This window comes from Podarcis erhardii (genome assembly GCF_964252035.2).
Source record: "Podarcis erhardii genome assembly, chromosome: 7".
In the NCBI taxonomy this organism is placed as follows: Eukaryota; Metazoa; Chordata; class Lepidosauria; order Squamata; family Lacertidae; genus Podarcis; species Podarcis erhardii.
In genome coordinates this window covers 53051384-53079311 of record NC_138511.1, presented here as the reverse complement: position 1 = coordinate 53079311, position 27928 = coordinate 53051384, and the positions used below count along the sequence as shown (strand labels likewise).

At 40.0% G+C, this 27928-nt stretch overlaps 2 protein-coding genes and 1 long non-coding RNA gene across 4 annotated transcripts in view; 1 reads left to right on the top strand and 2 right to left on the bottom strand.

Moving 5' to 3' along the window:
• The window catches only part of SMPD3 (sphingomyelin phosphodiesterase 3), a 251449-nt gene that overhangs the window by 90861 nt on the left and 132660 nt on the right, over positions 1-27928 (bottom strand). The gene's annotated exons all lie outside the window — the stretch shown is intronic.
• Positions 1-27928, bottom strand: part of LOC309347251 — a 154812-nt gene that overhangs the window by 13300 nt on the left and 113584 nt on the right. The gene's annotated exons all lie outside the window — the stretch shown is intronic.
• On the top strand, positions 148-23997 carry PRMT7 (protein arginine methyltransferase 7). Of its 2 annotated transcripts, none has more exons than XM_081871570.1 (18): positions 148-270; positions 2090-2258; positions 3659-3695; positions 5953-6102; positions 7580-7688; positions 8031-8143; positions 8687-8928; positions 9916-10096; positions 11418-11545; positions 12235-12373; positions 14469-14552; positions 15830-15877; positions 16135-16224; positions 16985-17146; positions 17692-17766; positions 20200-20360; positions 22409-22505; positions 23742-23997. In XM_081871570.1, the coding sequence occupies exons 2-18, from the start codon at positions 2164-2166 to the stop codon at positions 23901-23903; spliced, it is 2073 nt and encodes a 690-aa protein (XP_081727696.1). In that variant the 5' UTR covers positions 148-270; positions 2090-2163; the 3' UTR covers positions 23904-23997. The 2 variants fall into 2 exon arrangements, with proteins under 2 accessions (XP_081727696.1, XP_081727697.1); XM_081871571.1 differs by lacking the exon at positions 148-270 and adding an exon at positions 324-617.

Here is a 27928-nt window from a genome sequence, read left to right as displayed (position 1 = left end):
AGAAAATGAGGGATATACATTTAAAATATTTATTCTGTATTCCATTTAGCTTTCTGCTGCCATCATGCCCTGCACACGGAGGCATCGAATAGCAACCGGAAGTGATTAAATTGTTTACTGTTTCTCTCTATGGTGTGCGGTGAAAGCCGCGGTGAATAGTAATGGTGGGTACCCTCCCCCCCCCGCTATTTCCCGTTTTGAGCGTTGCATCCTGGGAAGATGGCGGCGCCTAGCGCGTGAGACGAGCGTTGACTGACAGGCGGAGGCAAGGTGAGGTATTGGAGTGACCGTTAGAGGCGGGTGGGGAGGCTTGACTGGTTTTTGCGGGGGGACCTTCGAGCTGACGACCCTCAGGTAGAGCGTAGGAGGCTCAGCAGCGCACTCTGTCCTGATTAGGAAGCTCTTGTGCATTCCTGCGCAGAAGTCCTGGCCAAGGGGGCTCCTGAGCATGTCTAGAGTTCATTCTCATTTATTCATTTAAAAGCGTTGCCCCCCCCCCCCCAAAAAAACAAACACAAAGGCGGGCTCCCAGAGCCCCTTCCAGAGATCAGCCCTTGCTCTCGGACTCGCAATCTGAGATACGTGAACGATTGGAAGGAAGAATTGAAGGAAGGAAGGTGGGAGAGAAAGCAAACTTAGGCTAGTACCTGTAGTTCATAGCTGGTAGTTCTTCAGACAAAAAGATCCAGGAGCATGTGCAGAGTTCCCCACAGGGAAAGAAGCCATCCTCTTTATCTCCCCCCTCCCCCCCCAAAGAACCTAAGACTGAAATGGTCATGAGGATATGCAGAGTTTCACCTCAGGGAATGAAGCCAGCTTCCCTCCCTCCCAAAAGAGAACACAAGGGCAAGGATTTAATGTGCACATGCAGAGTCTTTCCGTCTAACATCCTTTGGACATCCAATGAAACTGGATATTGGAACATTCGAGACGGATAAAAGGAGGTGCTGCTTCATACACCACATAGCAAAACTATGGCGTTTCTCCCACAGAAAGCGGTGAAGTTCTCTAACCTGGATACCTTTCAAAGAGGACTGGACGCATTCATGGAGGAAAGGGGTATCAATGGCTCCTAGCCATGATGGCTCAGCTCTGCCTTCACAGTTGGAGGCAGCAATGCTTCTGAATACCAGTGGCTGGAAACCATGTGAAGCGGGAGTGCTCTTGTGCTCAAGTCTAAGACTGTTGTATTTGGTATTGCATATTAGATTGTTTACAGTATGTGGCTATAGTGTACCTTAATTTTACAACAAAAGAGTTTTTTAGTACCTTAAACTCTTTTGCTGCAACTGATTCCCCCTGGAATGTATTTTTACAATAATGGTAAATATTTGTAACATGATGTGTTAATATGTTTCAACAGTGGTAGAAGTAGGAACTAGTAAATAAAATGTGTGGAAGCAAAATGGATAAATCAGATTGAGTCCTATGTCCTTTCCTTCTCCACACTACAAAGAATTCTCACTTCGTCCTCCCCTCTGGCACAAGCTAAGAAACTGTCCAAAAGATCAGTGGTTATGTGTCTAAACTTGGAAAAGATATAACATACCAGATTCTAGTCCTGACTAGGAGTTACAACTAGGAGCAGGCTGACTAAGATAGCAGGAATTGATTGACTGAAGTAAGATGCTTGGTTCAGGTCTCACCTGTTTGCCTTATTTACACAGGAATAGCTTGGTCACCATTACATACTTCTGCATTAAAACAGCATCATTTTTACATTGCAGTTTGGAGTGCCATTCACTTCCAACATACACATGCATACTGCTTTACAAATGCAGCCACTAAACCTCATGTAATGCATTATGATGGCACGTGGCAAATTCCTATGGCAGAAGCATTCAAGGCTTAGTTTTGTTAACAACAGCATTTATTTTATGCGTTCAAGATTCTTATATCTTGCTGTTTTTTAATCTGGAGCTCAGGATGGCTAACAATTAATAGATAAGCAATTACACAAAGCAATACTCTAATTTGCACCACAAAGCCATAGCAGCAGCAACTCAACAGCAAATAATAATATCAATAAAACAACACCTAAAAATAATTTATCTCCTTCTAAATGGTAACTTCTTTCCTTTTGCCATAGTTTTCTGATAATGAATCAAAAGCTAGAGATCATCTGAATAAAAGCTTTCCTCAAAACAACAAACCAGGGCAAGAATGAAAGTTTTTTGTGGAAGAGCCAATCCAACCACTGGAGCGGTGGAGTGGTTGGAGGAAGATGAGAACTACGATTATCATCAGGAAATTGCAAGGTATAGTGGGAGTTGGCTTTTATTTCATGCATTATTGTGACAGGCCAGTGTGTACTCCAACATGTCGGATTTAGACCTGATGAGTCCTGGATTCAAATCAATGTGCAGCCACATAAGCATACTGGTTGGCGTTGGGCTCAGCCTAGCTCAGATCGTTGTGAGACTGGCAGTGGGGATATGTGTGCTACCCGAGTTCTTGGGAGGGGGGAATAAAAATCTGATAAAAAACTGTGATGAAAATGAAACTTGAATGCAAGAGTGAAAAAAGATATCTAATAACATCATAAAGTTTTTGTTTGTTTAACAAGGAACTCGAGTTCAATACAGTGCTAAAGATGGATTCAAATAACTTTTTTATATTTCAAAGGAGGAAGTGCTGATTGGTTCTTTGTGCCAGCATCCCTTCGTGCAACCTGTGACCTTTGGCACTCGTCACATTCTAATCAATCTACTTTTTGAAAAGCTTCTTAAATTACTATTTTAAGACTCTGACATGTGACAAGGAACATCCGCCCCTACCTTTCTTTCTCATGCATGCATACCTTTTTGTTTTAAATCATGGGAGGATGAGACTGTTAATGGCTACTAGTCATGATAGTTGTGTCAGAGTATCATCATGAATATCTGAGGCAGTATGTCTCTGAATACAGTTAGTTGGGGATCATGAGCAGGAGAGTGCAATAGCACTTGTGTCTTTCGTGTAGTGCCCTATAAGCATCTGGTCACCCCATCTGAGAACTGAATGCAGGACTAGATAAGACTTTAGTCCAAGTCAGCAGGGCATTCCTTAAGTTCTGATAAAATTTCTTCAAAACTCAGAAAATAGCTCACTACTCTGTGATTTATTTTTTCAGTTGGTTCTAAAATAAAGGTATTGATTCCTCATTCCTTTTAAAATAGGATTGATAGTCTAGAACTGAAGAAAACAAAAAGTGCACATTTAATCTGAGTTTGTTGCAGGATCCCATGTGTTATACTCTATGGCTATCTCCTGACTCTCCTTCAGAAGCTACAGCCTTGTTGTCCTGGACTTTAACTGTATGCAGTTCAAGTGGGGAAAACAAAATCTTAGTAGTATATAGCAACAACCCTAACATAGGATGAATCTTACACCTTAGCCCTATGCCTTTGTACTCAGCAGTACATCCCACGCAGCACAAGGGAACTTACTCCAAAGTAAGTTTCCATAGGATTTCATCCTTTAGTTTCCTGCGGTTAAGGTTCATCTTTTTGTGAATAGCTGGTAATAACTTTTAAAGGGATGACTCACCATTTGTCAAGCCCACAGAAGGAGAAAGCATCCTCAGTTGCACAGCACTTTGTTGGTTGCATATTTTAATAGTAACACTGGTCCTGTTTGTCCGAACTGTTTTTGATCTGTAATCTGAACTCTCTTACAGGTCATGTTATGCAGACATGTTGAATGACAAAGACAGAGTAAGTAATTGTTGTTTTCTTTTTTTAAAAGTTGATTGTTGGGATTTTGAAAGTTGCCTCATTAGCTTCCATTACCTTGACTTTGTTCCACTGGCTTATAGTACCATAGAATGATAGAGTTGTAGAGTTGGAAGGGACCCTGAGGGTCATCCCGTTCAACCCATTGCAATGCAGGATTCTCAACTAAAGCATCCATGACAGATGGGCCATCCAACCTCTGCTTAAAAACCTCCAATGAAGGAGAGTTCAACACTTTCTGAGGCATTCCATTCCACTGTTGAGCAGCTCATATTATCAGAACATTCTTCTTTTTTAAAATAATGTTTTTATTTATTTTCATGGTATAGAAGATAATTTTTGAGAAAACATTGCTAAAACAGTAAACAACAAATAACTTGTCCTGACAAAATTACAGACTTTTATCATGCCACATGTTAAAATTTCATTTGATTAAGAGATAATGCCACATTTCCCCGTGAGTGTAGTTGGAATTTTCTTTCTTGTAACGTGAAGCTATTGTCTTGCTTGTTTCCCATACTCTGTGCATTAGTATAGACACAACTGAAACCATGAGTCATTCCTTCCAACTGCTTCCTTCTTGCAGTTTCTTGCCCCTTTAGCAGGTTTTTGTAGCGCCGCCTCAGTTTCCTGTGAAGCTATTATTCCTGGTACCAGGTGTTCCCCTGTTGTCTGTAGTATTGTCTCTCTACCCCTCAGGATTTAGTTTAAAGCTCTCCTGATCAGGCTTGTGAGACTATTAGCAAACACATTCTTGCCAACTGCTGTGTGGTGCAACACATCTCTTCCCAGAAATCCTTTCTCAAGGAAGCAACTTCAGTGTCACAGCCACAGGGTCTTTCTCCCTTTTCCGGTGACACATTTCTGGTGGGTCCAAAACTATTTAAGGGAAAACTTATAACACTTTTATTTTTAAGAGTTTGTGGTCTTTCAGCTGCATTTTATATTATTTCTGTGATAGCCCCTTGAGATCAATCTTGCCAGCAGTTCCTATTTTCTTACCATCATGAATATCAGATCAAGGCATTTCCTGTTTATATAAGTTGCTGCTTTAAGACAGCATAGAATTTTAAAGAGAGAAATTCAGCTGTGTACTGTTGTTGCAAGTGTAAAAAACAAATGCTTTGATGTTGGCTTTTCGAGGTTATTTGTTTGATGGAGAATTGAGCAAGATAACTAGACTTTTGTAGAAAACAGTCAGAGGTTCAACACTATATTTTGACTAACACTTTTATTTTAATTTGATTTTAATAGAATGACGTGAGGTTTTAGTGCTAAATTTGGAGAAACAAAGCATAGATTACTTTAAAATGCATTAGTTAGTTGATTTAATTTCCTTTGGATCCTGTCTAGTCATGAGTGCATTTTGATAATGAACCCTCTGTGAACATTCCATCTGCTTATCAAGGGTTTCTGCGATATTCATGTACCATGCTTTCTTCTTCGGTAAAATTCCTTTTCAGATGGCAAGATTAATTATTCTTCAAAAGAAGCCCCCAGTGATTCTCAAAAGTGTTTTTTTTTTAATGAACTGTTTCAAAATTAAATCTTGACAAAGCTAAGGAATGTGTTTATTATCTCACTAGCTTTTTTGGGTAGCTGTTCCTTTAATTAATCTTTTAAGAAGGTGACATTTTTAAAAAAAAGATGTCAGGGATCAAAAAGGCCTGTCAGAAATCACTTCCTGAAGGGAATTTTGTCCATCTGTATCGGGCTTTAAATGCTTGCAAATTCCCAAGTGTCTCTATTTGAAAAGAGTTGGCAGGAAAAGAATGAAAAATCATAGGCAAACTAACCATTTCACTTAAAGCAATGCAAAGCAAAGCATCCCAAGCTTCTGCTGCTGTGTATTCCAATATTTAGAGGGTTTAAAAGTTTTATTTAGAATGAAATACTTAAAGAGGATTGGGAAAGAGAGTAATGGGAATATCAGTTGTTCTTAAAAGTGCTGGGGCTGCATTCTTGTGAATAGTATTTAGCTTTAGCTTTTCCTCCCTTTAATGTTTTCAGACATTTATCATGGAGATAATACTGAATTTATCAGGCTTCTAATAAGTGTACTGCAAACAAAATCTTATGGATCTGCATATTGATCATCCACTGAAAAGATAATGCCTTTTAACCTACGACATTTAAATGCTTGCAGATTCAAATTTATTAACCTTGGAGGGCATGTGTCTCACATTTAAACAAACATTGGTCTTGTTGAAGCAACTGTCAGGTTTGTCATTTTCCACAGAATGCAAAGTATTTTCAGGGTATTCGTGCTGCAGTGGACAGAGTGAAGGAAAGAGGAGACAGAGCCATTGTCCTAGACATTGGGACTGGCACTGGACTCTTGTCTATGATGGCAGCTACAGCCGGGGCAGATTTCTGCTATGCTGTTGAGGTAGGTATTATTGCTCCCCTGTCCCTACGTACCAGATATAAATCAGTTATGCAGGAGGCAGATCCTTAAAGCAGATTTGTAAACAAAATTGTATGTGATAGGGACTAATATTGCTCTGGTCTGTGTGTTTATTCTACAGCCATCTGTACTTTCCTTATGGCACTCTTTTGTTCCTGAAACGTTGCTTTAATATTTAGTGTTTGTTGTCCTTATCGTTGCTAGTAAAGCACAGTGTTCAAGAAACTTCACTTTGGATGGTGCATTTCAGTCTACTTTGTATTCCCCACTCCTTGAAAATGGGGCAAAGCAACCAAAGTATCTCTGAGCTTAATCCAGACTAGTTCTGCTTAATTATAGATGCTTAAACTATCCATGATTAATTCATCCCATTGATTTTGATGAGGCTATTCTAAACATGAGTTGGTCTGGATTGCTGTATGGTATCTTAGGAAAGTTTTAATGTTATATATTTATTCAGAGTAATAGTGAAATGAATTTTAGTGCTGTAATTTTAATTTGGGTTTGTTTTTTGCTTTTGAAAAAGCATTGACTCATGAAAGCAGACTTTTTGGTCACTGGTGGTGTGTAGCCATCTGTTTCCCCCCTCAACTTTCATTTCATATTTACATTTTGGCAAGGAGCAGTTCATTTCTGGCAGCTTTGGAGGTGGAAGGCAGTCTTGTTTTGCCAGGGTTCATGCCTTAATTAGGTACACATTTTAACATTGCCAGGAGGTATGTGCTTCATTGGAGGTCTCATCTGTGCTTTTGAGAATGCAAAGTTAGATTTCTCAGTCTTTGCCAGAGAGCAGACTATTGGCTCTTATTAGAAACCCAGTTTCTTTCTGTTGCCTAGACCAGTTAAAAATCCCATCCAACTTTTGTATGTATTGGATCTGAAACTGGGCACTAATGGAGGAATCCTATGCATGGCTGCTCAGACATAAACACCATTGAGTTATGTGTATAGAATTGAAGCCTAAGTGATTAGATCTTTCATGCAAGATGATAAAATATGGGCAGGGATTCTTAATATAAAACAGCAGTTGGTTGTTCTCATTTGTTGTGCTAGTTTGTATGCTTAATTTAACTTAGTAGTAGTTTTCAATTGTATTTTTCCCTTATCTGCCCAGGGCACATACATTTATGTTTAAGGTGTGTGATATAAACTATGTAAACAAACACATTTTTAATTTCCTTGGGAAAAGCCACAGACAGGTACTACCCAGTACCAACTAAGTCTTCTATTTGGCAGCATTAAATGTGATTAAATGTTTATCCTGTGGTAAGTATTTCCCATAACACAATACAGTAATTTTCTGGTGGTGTTTGTATCTTGAATGTAGGTGCCATTAGCTTGGTTGTGTTCTTGAGAGCTGGTGTAGTGTAATGGCTGTGTCTCTGTGCTGTGTCCTAGGAAGTACCTGAGTCAAATGTTACTTCAGATCTATCTAAATATAAGGATTATTATACTGCAGGTCTTCAAACCTATGGCTGATACAGCTGTGAAGATAGTGGAGAAAAACGGCTTTAGCGACAAGATAAAGATCATCAACAAGCACTCCACTGAAGTCACAGTGGGGCCTGGTGAGATTAATGTGGACTGTATTCTCATGTTGCATGGAACAAAGGATATCTTTATTTAGTTCTTTGTTTCATTAAAACAAATTGTATGCCATCCTTCAAACATGTTTTTGGAGTGGTTTACATATAATAGAGGCTGGCTTCCTCTAATTTCAAGGAAGGGAGGGGATGAGAAGGAAGAACAGAAGGGTCACTGCTGTATAGAAGAGAACAGAAGCAGTCCTGAGGCCATTCCCTATCTCCTATTTGAGGTGACTTAACATTAGCACAGCAACCTGCTTTGAAAAAGAAAGAGAAAAGAAAGAAACCAGCATACTCCTATTTGTCTTGTGCTATGCTTCCTAGATGGAGACATGCAGTGTCGTGCAAACATCCTGATAACAGAGCTTTTTGATACCGAGCTGATAGGGGAGGGAGCTTTACCATCTTATGAGCATGCCCACAGATGTCTTGTACAGGTAAGGAAGTGAGCACTGTTCACAGATGGTGTCATGTAACAGAAATTTTATTCTTGCAAGCTTACAGATTGATTGTAGCCAATCATTTCTTTGTTTTGGATCGGTTTTGTTACTATTAGTTTTCACTAAAGATATTCAAAATGGCCTTCAAAATTCATAATAGACCTGTCATAATCTGTATCTGTGTTGGTTGCGCATGAGAAACAAGTAACTTTGAGAAAGCTTTCACACATTTTTGGCACAAAAATGCAAAGTATAGTAAGTATATGAGTCTCTGTCCACTTGAGGACAAGCATCATTGAACTCAACAGGAATACCTTCCAAGTAAACATTATGGTATCAGACTGTGAGATAAATAGGAACGCACGTAAAGAGAAGGTTCAAAGGCATTGAAGAGTGGGCCTCATATTTACACCCAGAATCCAAGTTTTATGTACAGCCTATATATTTTCTAAGAAGTTCACATTTCAGAGCTTGCTTTTATTCCAAGGGCATATAATGAACCTGTTTCAGTTTCCTTTCTCTTTGTTTTCAAATGATTAGGAAGGATGTGAGGCAGTGCCTCACAGGGCAACAGTATACGCCCAGTTAGTGGAATCCCAAAGAATGTGGTCCTGGAACAAGCTATTTCCCATTCATATTCAAGCAGAAGATAGTGAGAATATTATTGTCTCACCACCAGAAATGGAGAACTGTCCTGGTGCTCCTTCAGTCTATGATATCCAACTGAATCAGGTGTCCTTGCATGACTTCACGCCTCTCAGTGACGTTGTTACAATGTTCAGGTGAGTGCGGCTTTTATGTTATATGTTTAAACCATTTTTATACTTTGCCTTTTAATCTTCGATTATCAAGGCAGCTTAAAGCATCATTTTAAAACAATGCCTCATAAAATAATAAGTAATCTAATAAAACATAGTCTGTGGAAAATTCAAAGCAGTAGTAAAATCAAAGCCACACCAGAAACCCACAAAGGCCAAGGAAAACAAATGTTTCTGCTTGGTAGTCTAAAAGCCATCAGATCTGGTGCTAAATGAATGGGTGGTGGGCCCTGGTATCCACCTCATTTCAGCCAATGAAGCCCCTCAGAACCATGTCTCCTTCCTTGAAGAACTTACTAATGGGATTAATATGGGAGAAGGAGATCCTTCATATACCCATTTTGCAAGTGGGGTGGGTGGGAACCTATGGCCCTCCAAGTGTTGCTAGACTGCAACTATCATTCCTGGTCATGCTAATGGAGGTTGATGGGTTAGAGCTCCAACAACATCTTGAAGACTATATGTTCCCCACGCCTTATTTAGAGCTTTATAGGTTAAAACTTGCACTCTTCAATTGTTCTTGAAGGAAACTGGTAGTTTGTTTGTTTGATGGTTTGTTTGTTTAAGTACTTGTCCTTACACAGACACACCTGGGTATCATATATATTATAAATACATTTAAGAGGGATACATTTAAGAGGGAAGTAGCAAACTCCTAAGATCAAATGGTTGATGGTATATGAAGTTGTTGGTGAGAAGTTGCTGAGCACTTTAATGCATTGTGATGTTTCATTGATGACTGACTGCTGCTGCTCTTGGTCAAAACTGTCAGATGCAGTTTCAATTTCTACAATTTTTAGAAGAGCTCTGTTCAGTTCCATCGTTGTGTTTATCAATTCTGCTCTGTGTGTGTTTGTGGTTAGAATCACAATGTTTATTTCTGCCTAACAACCTGAATGAAAATAAGTAGCTATTTAAAATGAACTGATTGCAATTCATTATTTTCCACAGTGTAGATTTCAGTAAGCCAGTAAGCCGAGCCTCTGCCTACTACACAGTACATCTGGAGGCCATAAAGTCGGGCAAAGCCCAAGTGGTCCTGTCCTGGTGGGATATTGACATGGACCCCGCTGGGTCAATAAAATGTACGATGGCCCCATATTGGGTGCAATCCACCTCTGAAGATATCCCGGTAATGTACTGAACCTCTTGTAAATTCTATTGCCTTCCTAATATTTTAATGCTGGCAGATTGAACTAAAACCATATATGTGGGCAGATGTTAATTTGTCCAGCTCTGTAAAATGTGCCATTTTCACTTTTTGGCCTAATTCGAATTTGACTCCGGACATTCACCAAGGGAGGGGAACAACACCAAGTCCATGTGCAATTCCATACAGGCATCTCATTTGACTTGGGTCACCACCCCCTGTGCAGGCATTGTTAGTATGATAGGCATGAGTGGATGTTGTGTTGTTGTGTGCTGACATAGCATGTTTAGAGGCCAGTGATCTAACTTACCCAAGGCACCAGCTGCATGAACGTCTGCATAGTTATGCTTTTGGAATTTTTTGTGCATGTTGTTTGTTGCATCTTAGTTGGACCATAGTTCAATATTGCTCAGCCTTTAGAGAATGCTCATAAAGATTCTAAAGATTTGTGCTAAACTTTCAGAAGTAAACTAGTTCTCCTAAAATTGTCCAAATCTTGATAATAATGTCTAAGTATATGGCCGCTTGCAGTTTTTTAGCTACTTACTGCCATGGATGGAGTTGTACAAAAATAAACAATGCTCTATGATTGCAGCAGGTTAGTGACTTTAAGTAAGATTAGGATTCCATTGGATTTGCCATCTCATCTTCTTTTGACTTTTCTAGCATAGAATGCATCAGGGTAGGCAATATGCTTTCGTCAATTCCTAATTTCACTAAAGAAAAGGTATGTTTTTGGACATTGTGGTTATAGAAATGAATGTGAAAGGTGACAGCAGAACATTAAATAAAGGCAGAAGGGTGATGTTAAATCTCCATGAATCCTTTAAACAATAAGAGATTATGTTGCTGTGAATGTTTCCTCATGATTACATTGTAAAACAGGCAGTTCCCAGCATTAAAGCTGTATCAGGGGTAACCTTGAGTGGGGTTGTTTAGGTATGAACAAGCATTGGAGCTTGCCCAAATTGTGTTCTTTATTTCACTCCTTTACTTTCTCCTGTATATCTTTGTGTCACATCCTTGGCACTATATGTCACTTGGTTGTCAGACAGGGATCCTGCCAGCATTTGATGTGTTTCTTTCTGTTGAATGCATAAACATCCACAGCTGTAGCTCAATTGCTTTGCATGCAGGAGGTTCCATGTTTAATCTCTAGCATTTTCAGGTAGGGCTGAGAAAACGGAGTTATCTGCATTATCCCATTGCCATTTACTGTTTGGTTTTTTTATCCCACACAATCCATTTTTATTTTGAATTACTAATTGTCTGCCCCTTTTCCATTTTGTTTAAACCTTTCCAGTGGAGAGATCATTGGATGCAGTGCGTCTATTTCCTTCCAAATGAAGAACTTGTTCTCCAGGGCCAGAGTGTGGGCCTGACTGCCTTTCATGATGACTACTCTGTGTGGTATAAGCTTCAAAAAGGCAGGTAAGTAAAGATAGGAGGCAGAAAGGGATTCTCATGATTGAACAAAGACTGTCAGGCTGGGATAGTTTGTTTTCTCAGTGAATGTAAGTTGGGGAGGGTTGTTGGGTTGAAATAAATGACAGACGAGTAGAGGTGTCATCTGGGAGGCATCTTCTCGAGCATGTGTCGAGGAGTCCCTTTTATTGAATATTACAGCATTGCCACATATGTGCTTGTTGCTGATTGGTTAACAAAAGTACAAAGCAAAGGTTACCTATAGACGTTAATCACCAATAGATTAAAGGCTGGGAAAGGGAGCACAGAACTAGACAGGCATGAAAACCTCCTAATTAAATTATAACTAGTGATTAATAGAACAAGACCTAAAACAATTACTTAATGATTGATAATGTAAGACTTAAAAGGACATAGCAATCATGTTCCGTAGATGTGATCAACTATGCATTAAGAACAGGTCAGAATACCATGTTTTCATGAACTCAGTGTGAACTGAACATTCTAGGAATATTTCAGCTTGGAGCGGTGAGCGGTGTGTGCAAAAGCAAAACTTTCCTTCAGAGGGTTACTCTCCCAGTCCATGAATGGCCATAGGTGTTGTACCAGGCATAGCTGGTAAAAACCATTTATAATGTAAACATTATCTGGGGCAAACAGAAATGAGTTGGTTTCATTCATTCAAATGTTTTTAGAAATGAAGACGCCATAACTGCTATCCAAGTTGAAAGTCCTGTGTGTAGGTGTCAGGCCCACCTGCTGTGGAATAGGCCACGGTTTGGAGAACTCAACGATCAGAATCGAACAGCGCAGTATTTACAGGCTCTGCAGAAAGTGAGTAAGATTTCCCAAATCCAATATGGTATCTTCTTGCCTCAATCTCTGCACATTAGGCATCACTTCACTGAATTTGGGTGAAGAGCTGTGTACATGCCTGCTTCTTTTTTTAGCTTATTAGAAGAGATGGTGAGTCACAAAGCCAGCATACTGTTTTGCTTATTCACTGTTGATACTTGCTGTACCTCCCGTTGCAGGGAATTCTGTATGGTTTTTAATGCAATGGACCAATACAGCTATCATTCTGGAAAGCAAGTGAAAGTAATTTCTTTCTGACTTTAGTGTGCAATGCACATGAGAACAAAGCAGAAGTCCACCAATTTGTTTTTAAATAGCTGGGGAAAACCATACAACCTGGTAAACGAACAAAAAACAAAATCAGATTATATTTATTAAATAAAATACTGCCTCTTCCACTTGTTCTGTAACTACGTAGAAATGCCAGGATGAGCAACAACAAAATGAACAGGAAGGTAGGAACTCTGATGGGACAGAATAATGGGGCAACTGCAGGAGATGTTGGGGGCTGCAAGTTGCCTACCTGTGACTTAAGAATTTAAATCTCTTGTAGAGTCTAAAGATATGCCTGTTAAGACCTTGCCTATCTTGAGATGCTATGAGAGTTGCTAAAATCTCTCTAAGCAATACAGATAAAATAAAAATCTACAAGGAACCAAGGAGCAGGTTGTTTTTCTTTTTAAAAAAATCATTTATAATTATTTGATTTTTAAAGTGATGCTTGGGAACATTTTTTTGTTTAATGATACAAACTTGTAAAAAGATAGATTTAACTATACAAGCCTAAGTTAGAGGTTGAGTTTTCCAGTTAGAGGTTAGAGCAAGTATAGTGTTGAACAGCATATTTGATCAGCAAGCCTGTCAGCTAAGTTTGTCCTTCGGTTCCATCTGGTTGCCCTGTCCTCTGCACTTGAAGTAAATCTTCTTTTTAAGTCTTTTGTGCTATCTTTTTTTTGTGTGCTATCTTTTCATCAGCACCTAATGACTGAAATATGGTGATTCATTGATAAAATTCCACAGCTCCATTGCTTAGCCTTAGTTATAGCGAATTTATGTATGTATGTCTGGCAAAGTGGGTTTTATCTCACACCAGTGAATGCCATAATAAATCTCTGTGACAATTTAAAAGGCACCTTTCCTGAATTGTATAATGGACTAATGTGGGTGGAGGCGTGGAGAGGAGAATGTGACTGTGAAGCTGGGTCATAATTTGCCAGGCATGGATTACACAGAACCAGCATTTTGTCAGCACTGGATGTAAAAACCTTACAAACAATTTTTAATCCTTCCTAACTACTAGGGCAAGAGTAGCGAAAGTAGTGTCCTCAGTCAGCATGTCCAATGGTCAGGGATGATGGGAGTTGTAGTCCAAAACATGTGGAGGGAACCATTTTGGCTATCTTTGTGTTAGAATATGATGGTGGGATCCTTAAATAGCATAGAGAGGACTGTTAGACCAGAACTTCAGGAAGCCTTCTGCCCAGTTTCTTTGAATGGACATTGAAGGTGTGTGTTTCTGTTGGCTACTTTCACCAGGTATTGCAAACCACAGTTGCTCAAGTATCAGTTCCTGGAAACCACAGGAGGGGCCAATGCCGTGACATTCAGGTCTTGCATGAGGGTTTCCCACAGGCATCTTATTGGCCACTGGAAGCACAGGATGCTGGAATAGATGGGCCACTGGCCTAATCCAATAGGCTCTTCTTGGGTTCCTATGTACTCTTTCAAAAACTGCTTTGTTTTTCACTTTCCTTCATGACCTGACTTGGCTAACTGGGTCATGTCTTGGTGTAAAATGAAAAAGAATGTGGATTTAAAAATTGAGTCCATAAATATGTATAGTGACAATGTTTTGTGGTATTCCTCTCACAAGTATTTACCTTTCTAATGTAGAACATGCATCCTTTGCCTTAAAATGTCATGAATTCTACTTGAAACATGGAGATTTTAGACAGCCTTTGGGATGCAACAATGCTTAGTAATTTCAAACAAGTGAATGTGTCAGTCCTTAATCAGTGACCTTTTGCATCTGGAAAGGAGGAAACTGCTGACAGCTTGTCTTTTCGCTCTGAAGGTTCTGAAGCCAAACAGTGTTTGCCTCAGCATCAGTGATGGCAGCCTCCTTCCTGTGCTGGCTCACCATCTTGGAGCAAAAGAGGTACAACCCCACCCCCAGTCATTTAAATGTTTGCTATTTTTAATATGTGCTGACTCTTCTATTCCTTTATACGTTTTTAAAAATTTTATGTTATGTTATATCTATTTATCTTTAGTGCTTTTCCTTAAGGGCCGTCTGTGGCATTTATTTGGTCTTCCACAACTCAAATTGCTCCACCCAGTCTCATTTGCGGCCTCTTACTCCCAGAACTAGTGGGAGTAACTAGTGTTCTTTATTTCAATACCTCTCTTCCAACCTCCAACCCCCCACCTTTTTTAGATGCTTTGGCACCCTTTCATCCTCATCTCCTCCTGAAACAAAGAAAAAATATTTGCATTTGCCCTTGTTAGTCTTGTTTCTCTTGGAACAGCCTTCTCTGTTTTGCATCCATTACTGGCAAAATTTAGCTTGTAAGTTCCTGTTACTGCTATCAGTATACATTTAGTTTTGCAGAGTATGTTACTCATGATAACAGTTATCCAGCTGACTGACTGGAGTAGAATTCTTAATCCCCTAGGTCCTGCTAAATTATGTAGATAGATAGATAAACTTTATTCGCATTAGCCAACGGCCTTAGCAACATAAAACAAGCAATATATACAGTTAAAAAGACAACAGTGGGTAAAAAGGGCAATCAAATGACCAAGATTATCGTTCAGATAGTGGCCCTTAATCTCATTGCACCCTTGATAAACCTAGCAACCTTTGCTGTTGTCTGTTCATTTTGATCTGATAATATAAAGAACAATGTGGTCGCAGATGGGCGGCCTGGGATGGTAAGTAAGAGTGGGGTGATGATCTCATTCCTCAGATCTTTATAAAGGGGACAGGACAGGACAGGTATAGCTCAGTGGCAGAGCATTTGACTGCTAAGTTATGTAATGGAATGGGCCATGCCATGCAGTATTTGTGCATGTTTATATATTTATGTATTTAATGTATTTAATATTTATGTATTTAATTATTTTATCGAGATTGCTTAAGTAGATAACTGCTTATTTGAGTAGTTAATTGCTATACAGGACATTCTTGATGTTCTTTGTAAGTCTTGCTCTTGAGTCTTTATTGGCTGCTTGCAAAGTGGAGCAGGGCAACAGACCACACATAACCAAGGGGTGTTACACCAATCAGAATGAAGGTGAGAGCATCATTCAAGGATAGGAGTTTCCCCAGTGAATCACCAGTGTGGTCCTTTCATTGCTCATGGGACAGGTATTCCTTCCCAAATTTCCACCCTAAATTGCAGGTCTGATTAAGTCAGTGTGTTCTTCTTCTAGGTGTTTACACTGGAGAGCTCTGCAGTTTCTCATTCACTCATGCAGAAAGTAAGTAATGAATATTGGAGTCACATCTGCATGCAACTGCTGTCTTATGTTTATTACTCCTCCTGTTTATTTTGTTTTCTTTTGTAATGGCAAAAGTGCCTGCCCACTATGAAAGTAGAGCATTTTAGTTACCCAAAATAAGTCATTTTACATTTCAGAATATTTTTGCGTTACATAGTTAGGAAGAGGTTTCATTCTTGGACAACAGTAAAAAACAAAACACTAAGACCTTTCTTCTTTTCATTTTCATAAAAAAGATTTTTAAGGCCAATCATCTAGAAGATAAAATTAAAATAATAGAGAAACATCCTGAATTGTTGATCTCTTCAGATCTTGAAGATAAAAAGGTAAGATAACTAAATGTCTGTGTGACCAAAACATTTTACTCTTTGAGAGGATCAGCTTTATCAAACAAAGCATGTCAAGAGATATTTCCCTCATTAGTTGGCCGCTGAAATTGTATGCAATATATAAAAGTTAAGTAGTAGCTCCACTACTGGTCTTTAGAGTGGTGAGGTAGTTCACACATAAACGGAAACCTTGGTTTGACACTTCTTGAACAAGTATTCAGGAGCTTTGTGGCTCTACACCATGGTTTGATCTCTGAACCCACTCAGTATGTTGGGCAAGACTGAGAAAATACAATTACCTCTTCCAAATTGACTGGCAGTTTAGTTTTTGTGTTTGTTATGGCTTTTATAGCTAAACAAATAAAAATACTACTACTACTACAAAAATGTGTTAAGGGCTTTCTATGTTCACTCAAGCTCCAAAGTGCTGTGAAATTGCGGCTGTTACGGGCCATACCATTTACAGATGCTTTACATAGGCAATATGTCATGGTATCCTGCGTTGAGTTTAGTTCAATCTTTACCATCACCTTAGAGCTGGCAGTGGCAAACCCAGGTCCCGAATTTGCCAGTTCACTGGAATTGACACACGGAGTCCATGCAACTGAAGCTACCATTCTACGTTGCATGTACTCAACTGGCAGCCAATCCCACCTATGCAGGATGACAGACTTGGAAGGCCTGCCAAATGGTACGAAGTGTGGTCTGTCATCCTGTTGCCCATCTGAGCCTCATGTATGTTTTCCCTCACCCCAAGGTATCACTTTTAATTGGTGAACCCTTCTTCTCTACGAGCTTGTTGCCATGGCACAATTTATATTTCTGGTACGCCCGGACTGCCCTGGCAAGCCACCTGACAAACGATGTGACTGTCCTGCCCCAGTCTGCTTCACTTCACATGATGATTGTGGAATTCAAGGTAACAAAACTATGTCTGGTTTCTGTTTTGCCCCCAGGGCAGTGTGGGTGGGTTTAGTTACAATACTATGCTTTATTTATTTAAAAAAACTAGCACTTCATCATTTAGCCAAAAAGTCTTCCAGATTGCACCTACAAAATCAGTAGTAAGATAGTTCCTTGGACTTACACTCTAAAAAGACGTGACACACAAGAAAAAAGAGAAGAGGGGGAAATGATCAGTTCCTAATGATACAGGTTCCTCAAAGTACAATTAATTATCTGGTTTTTATTAGTTTGCGACATTTTTCTTTAGTCCTTGAGTGGTTTTTATCTTGATATATTAGAGTTTATTTTTGGAGTGGTTTTAATATATTGTGGATAAGTGTGTTTGACATTCTGGTCATTTGACATTCTGTTTCTTTGAAACAATTTAATTCTCAAAATATAGCTGTCATATTCCTGGGAGTGATGAAATGTACAGTTTTGATCCAATTTCTCATGTTTTAATTTAATTTTAAAACACTGAACAATAACATTGTGTCTCCCCCCTTTCTTTCCCCCTAGGACTTGTGGCGAATCCGCAGCCCGTGTGGTACCTGTGAAGGGTTTGATGTGCATATTATGGATGAGATGATAAAGGTTAGACTATCCTCCCTGTGTGCTGGATAAATGCCAACTGAATAAGAGATGTGGTTGTAGGTAAATTGCTTGTAATCGTGGTTCTAGCCAACCTGTGCATTAAATGGGACATACAGTACAGGAATGGTCTTCAGGCTCATGACAGGATTTTTGGAGGCCAGACCCCATCAACCACAATGTCATTTCTGCCCCACCCCAAGCTAAAGAATCTGGCAGGCATGAAACAAGCAGTGGATTTTTGTTGGTCTTTGGCATGTTTTCTCATTTAAGGGCTGAGAGGGGATCTGGCCAGCTGAGAGGCACGCTTTGTGCCATCCTTTTTATGGCAATCACACTGACAAGGCTTAGGCAGTGTAACCACCCCTCTCATCACAGCACAGCCCCACCCAGCACTTTAAATGAGAGGGTGCTGCTGAACATTGCTCAAGTCACCACACATGGAATGAGGAGGCACCCCAAAAGTCTCTGATAACACAGAGCTCTCTGACTCTTCCTCTCATTTAGCAATAGGAGACACACTGACAAGAGCAGAAGCTGAGCTTGGCCCATGACACTTGCCCAGCTAAAGTGGGATAACAAGTTGCAAAAACTGAAACAAGCAGGAGTTGTGTCTGGTTCATTGCCTGCCAGTTGGTCATCCTCTGATAACAAGATTTGATTGCTTCATAAAATGTAGCTTAGTTTCTTTAAACATCATTTTCTGTTATGTCATTTTCAATAGCTAGGAAATGTAGTATTGGATCAAATCATGGTTGACGTACCATTTATTTGGCAGCCTGACTGCACTGGCTTCCAATTAGTGTTTGGGCCCATTTCAAAGTGCTGGTTTTGACCAATAAATCCTTCAAATGGATCAGGACCACTTCTTCCCATATGAACCACCCTGGACCCTGCAATCATCATCTGAGGCCCTTCTTCATGTGCCTCCTCTGTGAGAGGTCCAGAGGGCGGCAACATAAGAGCAGGCCTTTTCTGTAGTGCCTCCTCACTTCTGGAATGTGCTCCCAAAGGAGGTTTGCCTTTGGCTAATTAAAAAATCTATGGCCTTTGATGGATTTGTTCGTTATTATGCTATATATGTATTTCTTTTTAGATTTTAGACTGCTCTGTGATCTTCAGATAAGCATGCATAAATAAATAAATAAATAGTGTGTGTCTTGTAAGCATGACTAAGTCTGGATTCCAACCATAGCTTCTTATCCTTGTTCTGAGTAGGTGATTTTCCCCCCCTTCAGGTTAGCTTGTTGTAACACCCCCCCCTTCCTTCTCCCACAATCTGAGCATCTCTGTTTGATGAAATCTGTAGCTTTCCAGGCATGACCTTTTCTTCGTTTGTTTACTTATTATTAATGAGTCATCTATCTGCTCAAAGGAGCCCGAGGTGATATTCAACATTTTTAAACCCAATACAAATCATTAAAATACAAACCTTACATCTAACAATGTAATTAAAAAGCATATATACACACCCCATTAAAATAGTGGGGTGCCTAGTATTAAAAATGCAGCAACAGAACAAACAGAGGGCCAATTAAATAAAATCAGCCACAAACAATAGAAAACAGTTCCAGTAGCAATCCCACAGGAGACAAAAGCTAGCAGACAAATAAAGGTCCAATGATGTTACTTAAAATACTGAATACTCCTACAAGAACTTTTATACCACATCCTTCTTATGATGAAAATGAATGTTTGCAAGTCTTCAGCCTTCATTGTTCGAAAGCACAGGACCAATTAACTTAATTGCAAAAAATGTGTAGTTATTTGAAAGCACTACTTAGAAATGTCTGGGGTGACAAGCTTAATGAGTTGTGCTAGCAGCTGCAAAGCTATAGCAAAGATTGCTGTAAAAAGGAAAATAGACTTGAACGTAGTTGCAGAGAATAGAATTTATCAATTTAATTAAAAAGAAACTCGCCTTACTCCCATATACACAGTCTGAGAATTTTGGACAGGCTGTAGCATGTGCTGGACAGAAAGAGCTGTGGGTTTGATTCTGCACGCTCATTCATTTAGTGCCTAGTCCAGCACTTTGCAGTATCCATCTCTGTCATCCATAAAATATAATACTTTACCTAGCCTAGATGTCATCCTAGAGAACAAATGCTAAGTTTGTAGAATATTTGGCCATTATGGTGAATAAATGCATACACTCCAAATGGCAGAATCTGCTGAGTTTTCACCTGGCATCTGGTTGTTTTGACTCTTGGTATGTTATTAGCTGGGCTAATAGCTTACCAGAGAATGCCTGGTTCTGTAAATGAGTGAAATGTCTCTTTTCTTCACTTTAGAAGTGAAATAAATGTTACTGTCTTGACTTGCTAAAAGTTAATCTTGCCTCAGCACGTCAATGCTCTCTGAATATTTTAAATGAATACCTTATCTGTGAATATTCTAGCACTTCAATGCTTCCCATTTTGTTTTCTTCCATAGAACTCCTTGGACTTCAGGGAGTCAAGGGAAGCAGAACCTCACCCGCTGTGGGAATACCCTTGCAAATCAATATCCAATCCACTGAAAATTTTGATATTTGACTTCCAACAAACTGTGCCAGAACACACTCTCAAGAACGAAGGCATCATAAATCTGACAAAGTGAGTATCACCAAGAGAAAATGTGCAAGCCCTGTTCAGGACTGTGGCCACTGTAGCTCAGTCTTCTTTCTTTTCCATGCAGAATGCCCCAGGCATCTCCAGGCAGGACTGGGAAATATCCATTTGAGAAACTCTGGAGAACCACTGTCAGTGTAGAAAATGAGTTTCCTAACTCAGTATAAAACAACTTCCTATGTTCCTAAAAGTGCAGCAGAATGGCTAAGAATCGTGGTCTCTGCCATTACTTCACTGGGTAGCCTTAGTTCTCTCTAGACCTCACATCTACAAATATAATATTGACCAACTTTGTGAAATTGTAAGGATTGCACCAAGGTGATATCTGAGGCACATTGAATACTCTAGAAGCACTAAGTGCATGCAAAGTCAAGTATCATTATTAACACACTTGATATCGCTAGAATTAGCAACTGTTCCAATCTAGTTTTTGGATGGAAACTGCCCAGGTCACCCTGGCGGATCTTTGACAGGGACAGACAAGGGAATATGTCCCTCCTAATTCTCCTGGATCTCTCATTGTGTTTTAATAGCCATAAACCATGATATCATTCCTCACTGACTTGCCTGGTTGGAACCACATGCTTTTTAACATCCCCATGAATTTAGTGCCTGAGCCAGTATTAGCAATATGCCAAGCAAGCTCAGCTTTACCAAAAATAAAAAAAAATCCCAGGGAATTGGTGGTTGCTCTGAAAAACAACCATAAAATTGGGACAGCATGACTGGATGATAAAGAAGGAGGAGGGGAAATTTCAGGGCCTAGAAATCAAAAGCAATAAACAAACATAATAAATAGACCCCATTATTTCAAGGGAGGTAACTTGGTATAAGATTGGGAGCTGAAATCAGATGGGTGTTTGAGATTTTAGAGCAAAAGCATATTCATATCACATTTACATTTAATAATGCATTTTTCTGAAGAAAACTTTTGTAGTTCTATAATTTGCTTAATAATAATTAACATATTTCATGTATGAGATAACATACTGCTCTTAATGAATAATGTATAAATTACATTTCAACATATGACTGAATCAATTTATAATGACGTTTATTTCTCGTCTCCAAATATAGCCATCTGTTCCCTGGGTGATCATTTCTTTCTCAACCAGCGCACAGTATGTGGTGTTACCACTGAACCAAATTATGGTGTTATCATTGTACCAGCTGTAAAGTATTGGAACATCCTGTGCAGTAAAGATCAATATTTGTCTCTAGCATGATTCTTGTTTAAACATCAGATGTAGATTTTTCAGACTGTATCATATAGCTTGTGCTAGCAAACAAGTCAATCACATCAGTTACACATGAAATATTTAAGCTAAGACCAAAATAGTAGATATTTGCGTTAAAGTCTGAATCTTAAAATGAAAGACAGAATGCAAAAGAAGCTGGGTCCCACTTCACGAGTTATACTAAGCCAAACCATGGCTTAGCATGCATGTGGAAACGTGCAGGTTCCTGGAGAAGAAATTGCAAGCTTGTGCTTTAGCTTTCAGACAAACTACTATCTTGTAACTAAGGTTTGTTCTATGATTTACAGCTTGTAGTTTGTCTGGAAGAGCTAAACCATGAGCCCAGCTTCAGGTGACACACTAAGCCAAACCACAAATTAACTCACTGCAGCAGCAAAATGACTGGGGAGGTGAAAAATGGCTGCAGTCTCCTCTTCAGGAGCCCACATGTTGGCTCATTCATGCTATGTCATGGTTTGACTTAATTATAGGCATGAAAGAGGGCAGAAAGATCCTGCTTCAGGTCTTTAATGTGTTACTGCAGTTACTGTCCTATACACATCGTTTTGGTTCCTGCAAGAAATTTCGCTTACTTACTACATCCATCTGCCAGCTGATGGAAGTTTCAGGCTCCCATAGGTGTAGCATTCATGCTCTTTCATCTCTCTGGCCTAGGCTGCTTCCGAGAAGGAAAGAGACTATTCATATTTCAAAAAGAATTTGTGCGTATGTCAGTGTGCTGGTGTTCTTCAAAGTTAGCAGAAAATCAATACTTGAGGCTTTCTTTCTTTCTAGGACTGGGAAGAGCCATGGAGCTGTTCTGTGGATGGAATATCACCTGACACCCAGCATTTCTGTTACCACAGGGCTTGTGCAGGTTTCAAATGAAAAGGTATGCTTAATTCTCTTTCATCTTCACTCTGCTCCATGGGCGGGGGGGAGGGGGGGAGAAGAATGTTAATCTGAGTGATTCACTTCTATCTCATGGTTTGGGACATTTTTGGGCTTAATCAGTCTTCTGTCTTCTCTGAAATGCGAGGCAAATTTATTTATTTAGATATTTTTCTACCGCCTTTCAGATTTCATCTCAAGGTGCTGTACAGCACATTAAATAATTTAAAACTGTAAGAATCAATAAAAATCCACAAAACAATAAGAAGACTAGAACAATCCAGGTTAAATTAAGACATGGTACCATATGCTGGAGTCAAACAGTGCTCTGATGGTGTTTCCTGCTTGGCAGGGGGTTGGACTCGATGGCCCTTGTGGTCTCTTCCAACTCTATGATTCTATGAAAAGCCTGGGAGCAGAAGTGGTCTCCAAAGCTCAGTAATTCTGGCACCTGACTTTGCTGATGGGGGAAATGGTTCTATAGGGAAGATACCTCCACCTTCTTCTGATTGCCAACATTTATAAATGTTGTAAATCTGAATTCACAATTTTTCAGTGGAAACAGTGTGCTTGGATGCTACCATAGACTCACTTTTGCAGTTTAGAAGCCTCATTGGAAACATGTATAAACTATAATTCATTTGTATCTTTCAGTAGTATGACATCTGTCAGAGGTATTATAGGATGGCTATGTTCCATTTTTAGTTAACACACTAGGTGCAAGATTTTGCTGCCAATCCAGAGCATAGGGGAAGTTCCCCCACTAGCCTTTTTTGAAAAGTGTAGCTTCTGTGTGTATGTTGTAATTCTTACAGTCCGATCCAAGCATATGTACTCAGGAGTGAAACCTTGTGTGTGCAATACAATGTAAATTTATATAGTACTGCAGCTTTAGAAATCTTGGAGGTAATCAAGTAATTGGCATTCCAGTTCAGCCCAGTTTGCTGTTTCCTCCATTCCAAAGAGCAAAATAATTTGCATTACCAAGTTATTCACCAGATGTCAGAAGTCCTAGGGGCTTAGTCTGAAGGCCTATGAGACCACCAACTTGTGGAGATTGGTGCAGCAGTTCCCTGAATGTATGGAATTCAGACTTCATTGATAATAACAACACATTCTGTTATGAATCAGCATGCTGATATCCTAAAGTAAAGTGATTGCTGTTGGTCTTGACAAATTAGCATATTGTATTTTTTTTTATCAGAGCTGATTATCTTTCTTCTGCTTGTTTCTGCAGGGCTATTGTCAATGGACTCCCCACTGCAAACAGGCTGTGTTTTTCTTCAGTTCAGATACTGGGTCAGAACCTCCCATTGATAACCCCTCTGCAGTTGCATACACCCTAAGCTTCAACCCAAAGACAGGCAATGTTATCATGGATTTTAAGCTCTTGGATTAATGTGGCAGCTTTCCAATCAAAAACCTTCCTGTTCCCCCTCCCCCCCCCAATTCTTTTTTGACCAGATCTTAATAAATATATCAAGAGATAGCTATGATGGGCTTCTCTTCTCTTCTTTTGGGTTACAGCAGCTATTACTGACCCCCCAGGCATTGTCTGAAGGTTATACACATGCAGCCATGTTGCTAAAGTGTAAGCTGGTATGGCTCTGGTTCATGCCTGGATGGGAGATTACTTGCGAAATCCTATATATGCCGGCTAAATGTAAAGCTTTAAAAATGCTGCCTGAATCAGGTTATGAATAGTAATAATGCTATATTCAGATATAATCATGCTGATGAGACTGCTTCAGATTGTTTCCCCTTGTTAATGTGAGGACTGAATCATTGACAGCTGCAGCTTCAGAAGATTCCCTTGTTGCTTTCTAGGAACCAGGCTTGTTCTGCCACCCTATTGTTGCTGGTCTGGCTGGTTTCCTCACAGTTTCCTCCTTTGGCCAGACAGTGATGGCATCCCTTCTCAACTTCTGCATAGTATTCCTTTTCATCTTAAGTAATTTGCAAATTCCTTCAAGTGTTGGTATATAAAGAAGACTACAATGAAGTTTTACAAACTTGCATGCACAAGGTTCCAATTTCAAGCCCCAGCAACTTCAGTTGAGAGAACTATAGGAAGTAAAAGGTGGGAATGATCATTGTCTGAAACCCTGGCTGGGTGCGGTATACCAATGCCCTGACTTGTGGCAATGCTGATTCAATAGATTCAGTTTCTGGAGCTCCCTTCCCTTCATTTGCTGAAAATATCTGCATGTCTGCTATGGAACCTCAGCACATTGTATGCAATCTAATAACCTGTCCTAGGGTGCAGACTAAATCCATTTAGGCTGCTGGCGCAGAACACACCAAGTACACCCCACTGGCCACAAATTGCACAGGTGGATCATTCAGGGATGACAAGCATGTGCCTCCATGCCCACCCCTAGTTACCAATCTTCTCTTTAGAAATGTCTGATGGGTCACAGTTGAAAACTACTGCTATAATAATAGGCAGCAGTTGAGATTATTGTTGAAGACCTTGAGTGTCCATCCTTTATGAGATCCACTAGAGGGCGCTAAAGCCTTTGCCCACTTAATCAACAGCATCAGGGAGGTGTTTTTGTGTGCAATATCAAAAGGATACACAATGTTATTGAAAAGGTATTTAGATGGTAACCAACTCCTTTCTGGAACCATCGGTAGAAAGTAGGAAATGTATCTTTATTTTATCCTATGTACTAATAGTGAACTCATTCTCTGAGTGAATCCCTTTTGTAGCATAAGCCATCCACACAAGGAGGAATGGGAATGCAGCATAGTTTGCAGAAATACAAAAATTATTTGGGGGAAGCCCAAAGGGTTAGGGCTGGGCTCATTGACTGCTGTGGTGTGGGAATGGAGGGCAGTTGGAATGGAGTATCCTAGAAAAGGGTTACTGGTTTACTGGAACCCTGAACAGGAATACTCTGCATGGCGACATTTTGTTGCAAGTCCCACTTGTTTTTAAATAATTAAACTATTATGAACCTATAGGCATGCCTTAAGTGCTACTTCTGATGAAGCTCACTGGGTAACCCTGGGCCCAGTCACCATCTCACTCTAACCTACCTCACAGGATTTTTGTAAGGATACATTTAAAGGAGCAGAAAGAGAAAGGATTATAAAATGCCCTCCCCAGCCACTCTCCCTGCCCCCAATGAATGGGAAAAAGCACCTACATCACCCACTGCTATGCTTACACACAGAAGGAAGCTGTTTGAACCCTTCTTCTGTTTAGAACAGAAGGAAGGTTGGTGACCAGTCCTGGCATCCTGTGAAATGTGGGCATGCTTCAGGGGGCATATTCCATGTAGGAGCAGGCAGTCGTCCTTGCATTGTGGATTTTTGAGGGGATATTTACTGAGACTTTTCCTGGCACCATAAGAGGTATTACTAGCAGGCACATTGGTGCCTGTGAGTGCAGCATGGGTGACCCAACCTCTTAAAAGCTTGGGAGAATCCTTTGTGGTGCCCCGCAAAGCAGCTTCCAGTTCATATTCTGTTGAGTCATGAACACAAAGCAGAAAGAAATAGGACTTTTTACAGTTGTGCTCCCCTCTTTCACTATTACCACTGAACAGCAGTGTGTTTGTCACAATGCAGCAGTGAATGTATGAGCCGGTCCCTTTCTCAGTGATATGTACAAGGTTTTGTTCTGATGCTGCAGAACAAGTGTTGGTTAATGTTCAACGTGTATATCTGTAAGGCAAATTCCATTTTAGTTCAGTGAATAAGGGTGCTCGGACATCAATACTGGCTATGCTAATGACCCCAACCATTAGTGCCTGAGCTCATCTGGATTCTGGTTCTTCATCCTGAGCTGTGTAAGTGCTTTGGGGGAAGCTATATGCTTTCTCAACATCTATGAGTTTAGGGCTTAGAAGATCTTTGCCTGTAAATGAGGCACATCATCTTAGATATATGTGTTAATTAAGGATAGGCGAATGCCTCTTTTTGATTAATGGTGTTCTGTCTTACCAAGACATTCAAAAACACAATAACTGAGCAACTTATCTCAAGGCCCGGCTCCCTCTCCTCAGTTGCAACCTGAGATCTTGTCCCTGATTGGTTTGGATTGTACACCTCTGTCCCTTTTGACCCTCTTTTACTGCCTTTGAACTTGACCCTTGAACCACAAACCTGGCTCTGCCTGATTTGGATCAACAGCAAGCTACCTACCCCTTCTGTCCCCCAAACTCAACCACCTGGGACAGATCCTTGCTGAGCCATGACAGATTAGCAGTACATCCTAAAAAATATGAATCATTTATTTCAACATGAATGGTTCAAAAGCAATAATAATTGCAATACCCCTAACTTTCACATTCATCAAAATCCTCTGAAAGACCTGCATTTTAGGGCCAGTCCTACCAGTAAACAAAGTGATGCAGCTGCCTTAGGTAAGTGGAATACAAAAAAGGAGGGGGCATGCTTGGTCGGTGCTGTTAGCAACAATTCCTTGCAAATAAACATTCATGAGTGCACTTGAAGTTCCTGATTCTTCTTTCGCAGGATGCCTGTCATCACATATAACATCATTTGTGAGTCAGGTGGGTTTGGTGTTAAGGGAAATTGCCTCATGGACCAAATTAGGACCCTGGACCAGGGATTTCCTACCACTGTCCAGTATATAAAGCTAGCAATGTTCTTTGAACACCCCCATATAAGACCACTTAGGAGGCTGGTTTAATGCCCAAGAATGAATATTTGTGGTCTTGGGGGGCCTCCTTTATTGAAAGCTGAAGTGCTCAAGTCAGGCGTTTTGACTGTAAATGGGATGCTAGCAATACTGAAAGCAGCAGCTAGGGAGATGTTGTCTTGTCTCACAAGATGTGTGTGTTTGTGTGTGTAAGAGAGAGCTCATTAAAAACAACATCGTCCTGTACATAGTCTTATTAGCCTGAGTTCTATTGATTTCCTTTTTCTCTGACGAGAGAAGAAACACAGATTTCAGCTCAGCTTGCCTGTATGGCTTCTGATTAGCAACCCTTGAGAAAAATTCAAGGGAAAGGGGGCAGAAAAGCAAACCGGATGCTTTGGCTTTGGTGCTTGTGTTGCAATCAATAGAAGTCAAACTCCTTCGAGCTTGTGTGTATTTGATGAATTTCAGCTGATTTGGGAGCCTGGACCGACCTCAGATCAATACTAACTTGCTCAAGGGCCGGCCTCTAAATAACAAAGGCAGCAGAGTTTTGATCCACACAGAAGGACGTGTCAGCTTAATGAAGTTTTGTGAGTGCAATTAGCTTTGAAGTTAGGGGTGAAATTCGGGTCTGGCAGATTCAGACGAGGCTCAAATTGGTGTTTCTGCTATTGATTCCTATTGATAGGACACTGGGAGAGTCAGATCCCCGTGACTGGGACTCAAAGACTGGGACAAAAATTACATCCCAATCCGATACCTCCCATTCCTATTTTCAAGACCACCTTGTATAAACAGTATTGTATAAA

Excerpts from the sequence above, each read along its gene's own strand:
- PRMT7 (XM_081871570.1), top strand. The coding sequence starts at position 2,164 with ATGAAAGTTTTTTGTGGAAGAGCCAATCCAACCACTGGAGCGGTGGAG. Across the intron at positions 8,144-8,686 it reads CCCACAGATGTCTTGTACAG|GAAGGATGTGAGGCAGTGCC; the intron begins GTAAGGAAGTGA and ends TCAAATGATTAG. Across the intron at positions 16,225-16,984 it reads CAGATCTTGAAGATAAAAAG|GTATCACTTTTAATTGGTGA; the intron begins GTAAGATAACTA and ends CCTCACCCCAAG.